The following is a 13,445-nucleotide window of genomic DNA, read 5'->3' on the forward strand; positions in this document are numbered from 1 at the left end:
AAATAAAGATCATTTTGGTATGTTTGGGAATCGAGCCTCATGCCCGTAAAGCATTTTAAAATAAGAGCTCAAAAACATCATATGCTTTAAAAAGGATAGAACAGAGCAATGTCTGGCCACCCCTGCTCCGATCACACAGTACATGTACAATGAGAAGCACCTGGCAGATGACTATAACTTCTCCAAAGTAAGGCAAATCCCTCCTTAGACGGTTATCACAGGACAAGTGTCCCAGTTACAGTATAAGTTTCCCCACATTCCTCTTCTAGTGAGAACACAAAATATTGGATTTCTCTTCACCAGGACAAATATATACAAGTAAATCTCCTTGGAGGGTAACAGCCAAAAAAACTTAAGAGGTCCTTCACCTTCTATACTTTATCAGAACATTTAAGAAATAAAAGTTTTCTTTAGATACGCGTTAAAAGATTTCTAGGATGAGTTCAAGTTGCTATATTGAAACAGGCCTCAAAAAAGAACAATGCTCTCAGAATGTGACATACCTTAGGCAGGTCTAAGAAAAGATGCCGAGATGATTTAATTACAGGAGACTGCTTACACACTTTGCACTGAGGTCTCTGTTAAACAAACAAGAAAAAAAAGACAAGTGTTAAAACAGCCAATCACCAAGATAACTTTGTATATGGATATACTACACTACACTATATACTACACCAGGGGTGTCAAACCTTTGGACTTTCCTGGGCCACACATAAATTAATACACTAAACAATAAGGAGAGCTGATGAGCAAAAAAAGTCAGGCAGATCACAAGTTGAAGATCATTGATATAATGGGGAAAATTTACTAAAATTGGTGCACACAGAATCTGGTGCAGCTCTGCATAGAAACCAATCAGCTTCCAGGTTTTATTGTCAAAGCTTAAATGAACAAGCTGAAGAAGCTGATTAGTTACTATGCACAGCTGCACCCACCAGATACTGTGTGCACCGCACAGTACATTCTAAAAAGTAAAAAAAAAAAAAGAAAAAAAAAAAAAAAAGAAAAAAAAAAAAAAAAAAAAGGAGGGTAACAGAAAACTAGTGCGATATGTAACACGGTTTTTGATAAACGAACCCATCAATATCTGGTTTGATGGCTGTAGTAGCAAGTCTTAATGGAAAAAAAAAACAAAAACACAACATTTTTAAGTTTACAATTTTGTGTTAGGCCACATTCATAGCTGTCTGGGGCCCATGCAGTCATTGGGCTGCAGGTTGGACACCCCTATACTACACAAACAAAAATACTTCCTTTCATGGTCACTCTTTGCCTAGTCCCACAGCCTGGTCTAATACTTTGATTTTAAAGTAGAATTAAACTCCATTGTTTTCAAACTGTCTGAAGGAGTCATTCTTTCAGGCTTTTAGGAGCAACAAATGCTGTTCTTCCATTAAACTAGATTACTCCATAGCACAACAGACCACAAAAGACCTTGATCTCCTTTTTTCTAAACATGTCAAACATCTTGGCAAATAAGGTCCCATAAATTCTTAGAATACAGTACAACAGACATAACAACAGGGTAACTTGTACACTTTTCTATGCAACATATATAAATTCAAAGTTCTTATTTTAGTTCTGTTCATGCAGGATTTTTACCTACAGGCAAGCCTATAATAAGGTTTACGTATAGGTACTGTAAATATCTCCTAAACATGCACCGTTTAGTAGATATTTACTTTAGATTCAGCCAGTGAAGTCACTGGCGCATGCGCTCTGAAGAAACGGCATACCCGTAAATGGTGGCTCTCGCACAGTGACGTCATTGCGGCTTTGGCCACTCTCACAGCCGGAGACCGCGAACCCGGAAGGAAGACTGGGTGAAGATGGAAGCACCTCCAGCGGTGACAGCACGCCACTGGGTGGCTTCATTCTATGGTAAGTTTCACATTATGACATTGCCTTGCAGGTTTAAAAAAAAAAAAAAAATGGGATGAATACCCCCCATTGGGCTTTGGTTTGTAAACTGGTTTGAATAGAATCATTTGAACCAGTCTTGTGGCAGCACTAGCAGAAATCTCTGGGATAAGGAGGTGGGTGAGGGAATTCTGCAAATCTAACTGCCCACCCACCCTCTATAGCAGGGATATGCAATTAGCAGACCTCCAGCTGTTGCAAAACTACAAGTCCCATCATGCCTCTGGGTGTCATGCTTGTGGCTGTCAGAGTCTTGCTATGCATCATGGGACTTGTAGTTCTGCAACAGCTAGAGGTCCGCTAATTGCATAGCCCTGCTCTATAGTAAAACACCCTATATGAACCAATAACTTGCTTCTGAGTTTAATCATCTTTTAGGCTGTGCAAATATAGATAAAGATTAACCTAATTATCATCCACTCTAAAAAGATATAGACACAGACAACAAAAGTCTTTGTGGCAGTACCTTTAACTCTACAGCATTGATAAGCTTTCCACACTTGTCACACTGGTCTCCTCTGGCCTCCTCATAGTTACAGAAGGGGCATATCCCTTCCACAAAACGATCCGCCAAGAATCTCTGACAGGTCTCGCATCGCAGCTGCTCCACGGTGTCTTCCAACAAGAAGCCTCTTTCCAGTAGTCGATGGAAGATGTCCTGAGCGATTCTGTATTACATGCGCACAAACTTTACTTTATTGCTATGAACAACACCATCATTAACGTTCCTCATAACTTTACAGATCTTTATTGCACACACTTTACTCCCTTGCCATGAAATACACCAGCATTCACTTCTTCATAATTTTGCAACAGTTTCACTGTAGGACAACAGTGGGGTATAAGGCCCCTTTCACATGGGGTGGGGTATACCCGCTCAGCGGGGGATCTCTCAGCTGAGCAGGCGGATAACAGGTCCTGTTTGCACCGCTATGCAGAGCGGACAAAGACAGAGCTCTCCTCTATGGGGCAGTCGGATGAAAATGGACAGCGGATGGCAAACGTATCACCATACATCTGTTTTAAGCTGATTTTGACGGATCGGATGCCAGGCGGGTGTCAGCTGACATCCGCCTCCCCATAGAGGACAATAGGTGGCCTGATCTGGTCGACCTGAAAAACGGACAGGCAGACCCGATCGGTCCGATTGTGTGAGAGGGGCCTAATCGGTCAAAGTCGTAAGTAAAATTGTACAGACAATGGCAGCCCTAATTTGAATGAGTCAGCTTAAGGACATTATAATGTGAGCTCCTTTGCCAGACTGGAATGGATGTGAATGGATCCATGCACTCTGTATTTTGCTGTGTAATACATTAGTGCTATATAAAAAGGCAAGAAATAAATTCAGTTTTCCCTCCCACATTTATTCAAAAGAACATCAATTTATGTAGGTGAATTTTTTTTTTTACGTTCATTATAAAAAACTATTTTTCTTCAAAAACCTATAGCAAAAAACGGGATGCCATCTGCTGCCTGTTCCTTAAATGAAGAGCCCACTGACTTATTTTGTTCCACGTACTTACTACTGTATAAATGTACATCAAAAAAATAACTAATAAAATATGATATGAAGCTTCAAAAATGTATCCAAACCCAAGAACAAAGATGTTATTTATTACAGCCTGTTAGACCTTAGATGTGTTTGCTGATTTTTTTTTTTCTCCCACTTATTACCTGGTGATCCTGCCAGTAACACTTCCTGCCATAGAGTGACAACACTAATAAACCATACTGTATTTATGGGGGAGCAACATTGTCACCCTATCACAGAAAGTATATTACGATTACAGAACAATTTCCCCTTCTCCTCATCTTCACAGCATAGAGGGGAAGTATTCTGTAGTCAACAGAAGTAGCTGGGAAGAATGCCAACTAATAACAACGCAGCACTCTGACAGAATACACAGGTATTTTTTGAACTTATTGAATAGCTCAAATGATATTTCAATAGTATTTTTAACAGATCAAAAAGAGGAAAATAAAAAATGTACAAGGTTAGGATTTACACATATTTTAAAAGTGGGAAAAAATGGAAAGAGACCAGGCTGATTTCTTACTTTGTTTGGTGTGAAGTTGTTGTTCTGCCAAAATAGTCAAAAGAGATGTTGAACCATTTGTATATGGCAGTGTGGACAGCATTGTACTTGTCACAGATCTGCTGTGGGGTCAGCCCTTCTTCCATTGCTTTGGTTTCAGTGGCTGTGCCATATTCATCTGTCCCACACACAAACAGAGTGTTCCAGTTCCTTAGCCGACAGTACCTGTAAGATCCAATGCAAGATTTTATTTTCAGTGAAATCAAACTGATACTAGTACTGGATCATATACAAATATTACTATCCAACAAATGAGAAAAATTGGGGAGACGGAGTATTACAAAACCCATACTAACCCATGATCATAGCTCCCTGGCATTGCTTTGCAAATATTAAAGTGAAGCTTTAATAAAAAAAATGTATATATGGCACAGGGCTTCACAATTAAAAGAGGGCTGCAGATGATTGAACTGGTAGTTTTCAGATGTGGGTGGATAGGGGGTGTGGGCTCTGTCTGCAGATTGACAATCATATGTCCATCTCCTTGTTCCAGTGTGGTCAGGCAGAGATGGGCGAGGGCGGAAAGTTGTCTGACCACATTACTCAGTAACCACACCACAGATTTCAACTGGACCAAGGGGTAATGTGTACTGCCCCCCTGGGAATTTAACAAGGGTTTTCTTCTCTTTAAAGACATAATGTGTCTACTTCCTCTGCTTAACCATTGCGAGTTTCTTCCAAACCTCTGTGGAAGAATCAGTCAACAGAAATGATTACTGCAAGAAAGAGTTGCTCAAACCTGCCAGCTCTCTTTCGCCAAGTAAACCCTAAAGCTTGACAAAATTCAAATTAAAAAAAAAAAAAAAAAAAAAATCAGGACTGAAGTCATATCAGAGTATATTTTATGTAGCGCCACTTCTCAATAAAACAGTAACAGGTTTCAAACATAGCTCACCTGGCAAAGACATCAGCACTGAGCACAGACCCGATGATGTTCCCCAAGTGAGGGACATTATTCACATAGGGTAATGCACTGGTAATCAGCAAGTTTTTCTCGCCTTCTATGGGCAGGCTGGAAGTAAGAGAATCAGTTGTCAAAAGTCTGAAGAAGCACAATATGGTTTCAAATTAAAAAAGTACTACTAAAACCCCAACACATCAGGATTGATTCGCATTGCACAGCATAGTAACCAATTCCAGCATAGTTAACTAAAATAACTAGTAATTAACTAGTTTTCTTTGTTTTTTAGGTTTGCACTTGTATCCTCCCCATAAAAGTTGTCATTGTAAATTGAACTGGGGTCACATTGTGTTACCAGTTTTGATAAAATAGTGCTCCGTTATAGAACACTAAACACACGCACAAATTTTTCCTACCTTAACCACTTCAGCCCTGGAAGGTTTTACCCCCTTCCTTACCAAAGCACTTTTTACAATTTGGCACTGCGCTGCTTTAACTGGTAATTGCGCGGTCATGCAATGTACCCAAACGAAATTTGCATGGTATTTGATCACCTCTGCGGTTTTTATTTTTTGCGATATAAACAAAAAGATGTCCCATGTCCTTTAAACTGAACATTGACTGACTGCTCAAATGCATATTTGGTAAATCCAATTGTCACCGATGTTTCAACTCCATCTGTAGCCATGTTCACATTATTTCAATGTTTATTTAGCTATTAAGTCTTACCTAAATTATGGTTCCCTTATCTTTTCAGTTTTGGCCTTTTAGTCCTTTTGCAGTTTGATTGTGGTGTGAAAAGTTTTTCTCTGCTAGCTGTGTGCCTAATATTACCTCCCGATTGATTAATTGCCAGATTCAACCCACACCCAACACAGTATAAAAACAAGGCCTTCTTTATGGGGGAACACATACAGGGGGTTCTTCCAAAGAAGTGGAGTTCTTTAAATAAGTGTCACTTCCGCTCTTGCACTTCAGCGATTTGCACAAAGCAAACCACAGCAGACTGCAGGTGACCTCATTTCCAAATGATCTTACCTTCCTCTCCGATACATGCACTCTTTACCTCTCCTTTTCACAATTGCAGCCTCTCTCCTCAAACTCATTTCTTCACCCCTCTTCTCCACCCCACAATCTGTACATATCACCCTCACTTCTCCCCTCTCCCTATTACTGCACTCATCACCTTTTTCTAACTCTAAGCCCACTTGCCAACAAACCCCTCAGGATACTGAAGCATGTCCCCTCATACAAATCGTATTCTCATATTACCTCCCTTACTTTTCTGCTTCTCCTAACCACTGGAGATATTTCCCCAAACCCTGGGCCTCCCTTATTTAACTGTACCCAACACACCCATCACCATTACCCTACACCCTCTGGCAGTAGTCACAATCTATGCAATTTAGTCTCCATTCCTCTTCTTCCCAACGCCAGCCTCCCTCTGCTCTGCGCCCTCTGGAACGCTCGCTCTGCAACAAACTCACCGCTGTTCATGACCTCTTTGTCACTAATTCCTTTAATCTACTTGCTCTCACTGAAACCTGGCTTCATGAATCTGACACCCCCTTCTTCTGCTTCCCTCTCCCAGGGTGGCCTTCACTGGACTCACTCCCCTAGGCCTAATGGACGCAAGAGAGGTGGAGTGGGATTCCTCTATCCCCCCCAATGCACCTTCCAGGTTATTCATTCCCCTCCCTCTCATCATTTGAAGCTCACTGTATATGTCTATTCTCTCCAACTTCCCTAAGAATTGCTGTGACCTACTGGCCCCCCGGACCATTATCGACTTTCCTTGATGAGTTCTCTGCCTGGCTACCCTACTTTCTCTCTTCTGAAATTTCCATAATCCTTCTCGGTGATTTCAACATCCCTGCCAATACAAACACTCCTGCTACTTCTAAACTTCTTAGTCTAATCTCTTCATTTGACCTGAAGCAATAGGTACAGGCTTCTACTCACTCTGATGGCAACACCCTTGACCTTGTATTCTCCTACCTATGCGCTCCATGCAACTTCTCAAACAATCCTTTTCCTCTCTCCGACCATCACCTTATTAGTTTCTCTCTCTGCCTGTCTTCCACCACCTTTCCCTCCAATTGCCTAACCATCACCCTTAGAAACCTTCGCAACTTCAACTCTTCTCTCCTCTATTCTGCTACTGACCACCTCTATGACAAAATCTCTCCCCTGTCCTGCCCCAACCAAGCCACTTCCATCTACAATAAATCCCTGTCCTCCACCCTGGACAAGCTCGCTCCCCTCACTACACGCGGAATCAGGCCTCAACCCCTACAACCCTGGCAAACAGATGACACTAAAATTCTCAAAAAATGTAGTCGCGCTCTTGAGCATCTGTGGCACAAGACTAATGCCCCTTACACACGGTCGGACTTTGTTTGGACATTCTGACAACAAAATCCTAGGATTTTTTCCGACGGATGTTGGCTCAAACTTGTCTTGCATACACACGGTCACACAAAGTTGTCGGAAAATCCGATCGTTCTGAACGCGGTGACGTAAAACACGTACGTCGGGACTATAAACGGGGCAGTGGCCAATAGCTTTCATCTCTTTATTTATTCTGAGCATGCGTGGCACTTTGTCCGTCGAATTTGTGTACACACGATCGGAATTTCCGACAATGGATTTTGTTGTCGGAAAATTTTATATCCTGCTCTCAAACTTTGTGTGTCGGAAAATCCAATGGAAAATGTGCGATGGAGCCTACACACGGTCGGAATTTCCGACAACAAGGTCCTATCACACATTTTCCGTCGGAAAATCCGACCATGTGTACGGGGCATAAGTCTCTCAAAGACTTCAACCAATACAAATCTGCCCTCCAAAAATACTATGCTTTCCTCCACACTGCCAAGCAGAACTGTTTTACAAATTTTATTAACACCTTCTCTTTCAGTCCCCGTAAACTTTTTTCTACCTTCAACTCTCTACTTTGTCCTCCACAGCCTCCACCCACTGCCCAGGAAATTGTATCAATCTCGTTTTTTAAGTGATTAGCAATCTGTGATGAAATCTCCTCTCTACAGGTATCTCCCCCAGTTAAGACCCCATATCAACAGGTACAATTGACACTCCCCTTATTCAAATCTGCTACTACAGACGAAGTTGCTAAACTCCTTTCTAACGCCCACCTAACCACCTGCCCCCTGGACCCTATTCTGTCTCAAACACTACGGTCGCCCTCTGACTCTATCCTACACTCTGAAACTCACATCTTCAATCTCTCCCTCACCTCAGGCATTTTCCCTAATGCTCTTAAAAAAAAAAAAAAAAAAAAAAAAAGCACTGGTCACCCCCATACTTAAAAAGCCGTCCTTGGACCCTACCAATCTTAACAACCTACGCCCTATCTCCTTGCTCCCCTTTTCCTCTAAACTCCTTGAATGCCTGGTTTACAACCAACTGAGTGACCACCTCATTAGGAATAATGATCCCTTTCAATCTGGATTTCGCCCTCAACACTCCACAGAAACTGCTCTTTTAAAACTCACAAATGACCTACTAACTGCAAAAACCAACGGACACTATTCTGTACTCCTACTTCTGCGGCTTTCAGCTGCCTTTGATACGGCTAACCACCCCCTCCTCAAAAAAAAAAAAAAAAAAAAAAAAAAAAAAAACTTTACTCCCTTGGTCTCTGTGACTGTGCTCCTCAGTGGCTCTCATCCTACCTATCCCAACGCACCTTCAGTGTCACTTACACTTCTACTTCCTCCACTCCTCTTCTCTTCTACGTCGGGGTCCCCCAAGGTTCTGTTCTTGGACCTCTTTTATTTTCAATCCACAACTCTTCCCTGGGTCGGCTGATAGCCTCTCACGGTTTTCAATATAATATCTACGCTGACGACACACAAATCTATCTCTCCACCCCTCAACTCACTCCACCAGTCTCCTCACGCATCACTAACTTACTAACAGACATATCTGTATGGATGTCACACCACTTCTTCAAACTCAACTTGTCCAAAACCGAGCTTATAATATTTCCTCCCCCAAGTGCCTCTTCCCCTGACTTCTGTCAAGAGCAATGGCACAACCATCCACCCATCCCCACATGTCAGTGTGCTAGGTGTTATCCTGGACTCTGAACTCTCCTTTCGGCCCCACATCCAATCACTTTCCAAAGCTTGCCGCCTCAACCTCCGCAACATCTCCAATTTACGTCCCTTTCTAACCACATAGCTCCTGATTCACTCCCTGGTTATCTCTCGCCTTGACTACTGCAACTCCCTCCTCATTGGCTTACTTTTAAATAGACTATCCCCCCTTCAGTCCATCATGAATGCTGCTGCCAGACTCATCCACCTTACAAACCGCACAGTGTCTGCTACCCCTCTCTGCCAATCCCTCCATTGGCTGCCACTTGCCCAACAAATTAAATTCATTCCTCCCAAGACCTCCTGCTCTCTAGCTCCCTCATAACCTCCTCCCATATCCACCTCCAGGACTTCTCCCGAGCCTCACCCATTCTCTGGAACTCGCTACCCCAATTTGTCAGACTGTCTCCAAATTTATCCACTTTAAGGCGATCCCTGAAAACTTTCCTCTTCAGAGAAGCCTATCCTGCCTCCATCTAACAACTGCACTATTTTCTCCATTAGCTCATCCCCCACAGCTTTTGAATAACTTGACCTTCCCTCCTAGATTGTAAGCTCTAAAGAGCAGGGCCCTCTGATTCCCCCTGTATTGAATTGTATTGTAATTGTACTGTCTGCCCTAATGTTGCAAAGCGCTGCGTAAACTGTCGGAGCTATATAAATCCTGTATTATAATAATAAATATTATTATTAATAATAATAATAATAATAATAATAATAATAATAATAATAATAATAATAATAATAATAATAGACCACATTTTTTTATTTTTAAAAAATTATATATTCTACTTTTTGCTATATAAAAAAAAAAATATATACAATAAACTCCAAATTTTAGTCATACATTTAGGCCAAAAAGCATTCAGCCATGTCTTGGGTAAAAAAAAAAAAAAAAAAAAAAAAATTAAATAAGCGTATATTTATTAGTTTGCGCAAAAGTAATGCGTCTACAAACTAGGGTACGTTTTCTGGAATTTACATAACTTTTAGTTTGTGACTGCTTATCTAATTTCTTGAGGTGCTAAAATGGCAGGGCAGTACAACCCCCCCCCCCCCCCCCCAATGACCCCATTTTGGAAAGTAGACACCCCAAGCTAGTTGCTGATAGGCATGTTGAGTCCATGGAATATTTTATATTTTGCCACAAGCTTCAGGAAAATTACAATTTTGCTTAAACATGCTCATAACTATGAGTAAGCACTTAGTGTAAGTGTGAAACGCTTTAGCTGTTTTTCTGTACCACTCCACTGTGGTGCACTGTGTACTCCATGATCCTGTTCTACGAATAAAGGCGAATATAACTTATTCGGGTGTGCAGCTGTCCAGATTTCTTCGTTCATACCTGCTCAGTTGGGATTCTACAAGCCGCTGGGGTAAGGCTGCAAACTGTTAGTTGAAATGGTTTACGAGGGCCGAATTTTGTAGAGCCGATCAAATTCAGGGTCACCCCAAGGACGACAGAGTTCATTGTCTTGTCATTAAAATGCATGAACCGCAAGATCTGCTCGTATCGTGTCCTGGTCTTGGAGGCAGAGAACATGGGCGTATGGTGACTTGGGTCAGTGGACCAATATGACCACAACTCACTTTTTTTTAACTATGCCTATGAGGAGGGATAGGCCCAGAAAGGTCTTAAATTTGGAAACCGGTATACGTTCTCTGGCAAGGGTCAACTGGGGATTATCGCAACGAATTGACCAGCATACAAATTGCTTTGGTCCACAATAGATCTATAGAGATCTTCTGTGAAAAACAGCAAATAAAATTCAAGTGATGTAAACTCAACTGTTTCCATCTGAATTCCATGTTGGCCAGTGAATGGAGGAAGTACAGGTGCTGCAGAAGTGGTGGGTTCCCTATTAGGATAGGCATATTCTGCAGGAAGGGCACTATGGGCTCGACGGGCCTGTGTTTGTCTTCTTGGTGGCTGTGGGACACTACTGGTGTTTGCCACCTCACCAGCTTGAACTGCACTTATGGGACTCGCCACATCACCAAGTGTTACTGCAGTGCTGGATGTAAGACCAGGATGTACTAGGCCGCTGGTGCTTGCCAGTTCAACAGAAGGATGAGCGCCACTAGTACTGGCTCTCTGGTCCATACGAGAGCCCTGCGTCCTTGCACCTCAACAACAGAAGGACGGGGTCGGGTACGCCTGACCTTGGCAGGGACCACTACTCTGTCGTCAGAGCTATCTGCCAGGGTGCCGCTGCTGTCTACTGGTCCATATTCTAAGCCTGAATCTGACAGATGGGCGAATTCCTCTTCACTCATCTGTCATGCTCAGAAACATGTAGGCCTCTTCACTAGTGTACCTCCGATTGCACATTTTGGCCTCTAAATTTACTGGTACAACTAGTGAGACTCACAGGCAAAAGGAGCACCTTGTCAGAGCCTGCTTCAATCACTACCAAAAAAACTGTTAGCGATCTCAGGGATCAGGCCTGACTCTGCAAACGCTGCAGTTATGTGCGTTGTGTTTTGTAAGCGACAGTGATCGATTGATACTGCACTTGGGTGGGCTGGGCGGAGGGGCTAAACGCAGGTGCTAGCAGGTATCTGGGCTGATCCCGCTAACGCTGCGTTTTTGAGAACTCTAAACTACTGGGGACGATAGTATAGATCTGATCAGATCAAAGATATTGATCCATTCAAATACTATACTAGTAAGGGAGGTGTATGGTGCGTGAGTGTTAGAGCTACTGACCCTAATCTGACTCTCCCTGGGGCTGACGCTGACCCTGACCCTAAAACCTGTACTGGGGGGCGATCAGGGGGTTAAACCTTTATTCAGCAATATATGGCGGGTACCCTGACGCTATAAAACCTGTCAGCAACTATGTTAAAAAAAAAAAAAAAAAAAAAAAAAAAGGGAGGGGAAAGGGGATTGGGACTTTGAATGAAGCACGTATAGGTGACAGTAACTAGCGTCACCCTACATAAGCCCAAATGTGACTGGGGAACCAGTCACATTTGGGCTTATGCAGGAACACGGTTATCCAATCTTAAAGTAGTATTAAACCCACTTATTTTAAATGTGCTGACAGGCAGAGATTTTATGAAAGAAGAGACCCTATCGGTCTCTTGCCATAAAAGCTTCCTTCTCTGCCTGTTATGTCCACTGAGCCACACATTCGCAGCTTGTGAACATGCATGGCTCCCACTCTGTGCTGCAGTGATGCGACTCCTTTGCGCATTTGCAGGAGTGAAGTCATTGCTGCCTGGCCATTCAAAATGCCAAACAAATGGAACCCAGAAGGAAGACCGGATGAAGGTGGAAGTGCCTGAGTGCTGACATTGCAGTACTGGAGGGCTTTCTTTGGCAGTGTGACAGACCTAGCCGGGAGAGAGACTTTTGGAGGGGACTGTATGCTAGCCTCTTGCCGATTGATCGGGGGCCCTTGCATTTGGGGGAACGGTGCTCTTTGTGAGCTGTATGCCTGGGGACACGAGGTGGTATTACTGTGGATTCGGGTCCTGGTCCCCCAGGACACAGACTCTGGGGACCCTGGATTTGCCATATTGGAATAGTGGCTGATTCATAATGCTGGGACAGATACTGTTAGGAGATGCTGATGTAAATTCCAAAACCTGTCTATCTATTGTCTGCTAAAATGTGTATTGTAAATAAGTCTACTATGGGATCTAAGAGTCATTAGATCCCCATTGTTATTTGTGTTAATTAACTCTGCTATTGTGTGAAGAAGAGTCTATGTTGATTGTGATAATGTTGATTGGATTTTCTGAACTAGAAGACAGCCAGTCTGGCCTAACGGTCATGTCTGAGTCATCTAGGCTGTCTAAAGGGATTAGTTAATTAGCTCATGTTAATTAGGTTAATTAGGTTACAGCTGTATTGTTAGAGTAATATGAGCAGAAGGTCTGCACCTCCACTTTGAGTGTATAAAAGAGCCTGTATTTTGTCAATAAAGATAGATTCCTGGTTGAACTTACATACAGCCTGCCTGGTGTTTGTTCTGAGCTATCACAACTGGGTTAGAACGGCACAGAGCAGTAGTTCTAATCCCGGAACATTGGATGACCGCACAATCAGATGTTGCGATCTGCAATCTGATGCTCTAGCTGCAGAGGAGTGTTGGGAAAGTGGAACTGAGCGAGCAAGGGGCTCGTTACAGGCAGGTACTGTAAGTCTGTCATAATGTGCTAGTATATGGTGTATATTAGTACAATATGGCTTTAAACCACCCAGGGGCCATTTTTTCTTTTAGCGGAGTCTACTTCTACTTTTACGGGTCAGTCCACCTAACAGGTTCCTATATTTCTCAGAAACTCTGTTACCAAGATCTTTGTACCAGAGTTCCTGGATCTGTACACCTGCTGTGACCTCTATGATGTGTTCTCACTTTCTCTGTTAGAGCTTTCACTTTGTTAAGGACATGGAAC

At 42.6% G+C, this 13,445-nt stretch overlaps 1 protein-coding gene across 2 annotated transcripts in view; it reads right to left on the bottom strand.

Moving 5' to 3' along the window:
• The window catches only part of MARS1 (methionyl-tRNA synthetase 1), a 66,236-nt gene that overhangs the window by 32,043 nt on the left and 20,748 nt on the right, over window positions 1–13,445 (bottom strand). For both annotated transcript variants that reach the window (XM_073613792.1, XM_073613793.1), the window contains exons 8-11: window positions 4,912–5,028; window positions 3,978–4,181; window positions 2,387–2,588; window positions 504–578 (exon numbers count right to left, since the gene is read on the bottom strand). In XM_073613792.1, coding sequence (XP_073469893.1) covers window positions 504–578; window positions 2,387–2,588; window positions 3,978–4,181; window positions 4,912–5,028 — 598 coding nt within the window. The remainder of the gene's footprint in view (window positions 1–503; window positions 579–2,386; window positions 2,589–3,977; window positions 4,182–4,911; window positions 5,029–13,445) is intronic.

Source organism: Aquarana catesbeiana, linkage group LG02, assembly GCF_042186555.1.
Source record: "Aquarana catesbeiana isolate 2022-GZ linkage group LG02, ASM4218655v1, whole genome shotgun sequence".
NCBI lineage: Eukaryota > Metazoa > Chordata > Amphibia > Anura > Ranidae > Aquarana > Aquarana catesbeiana.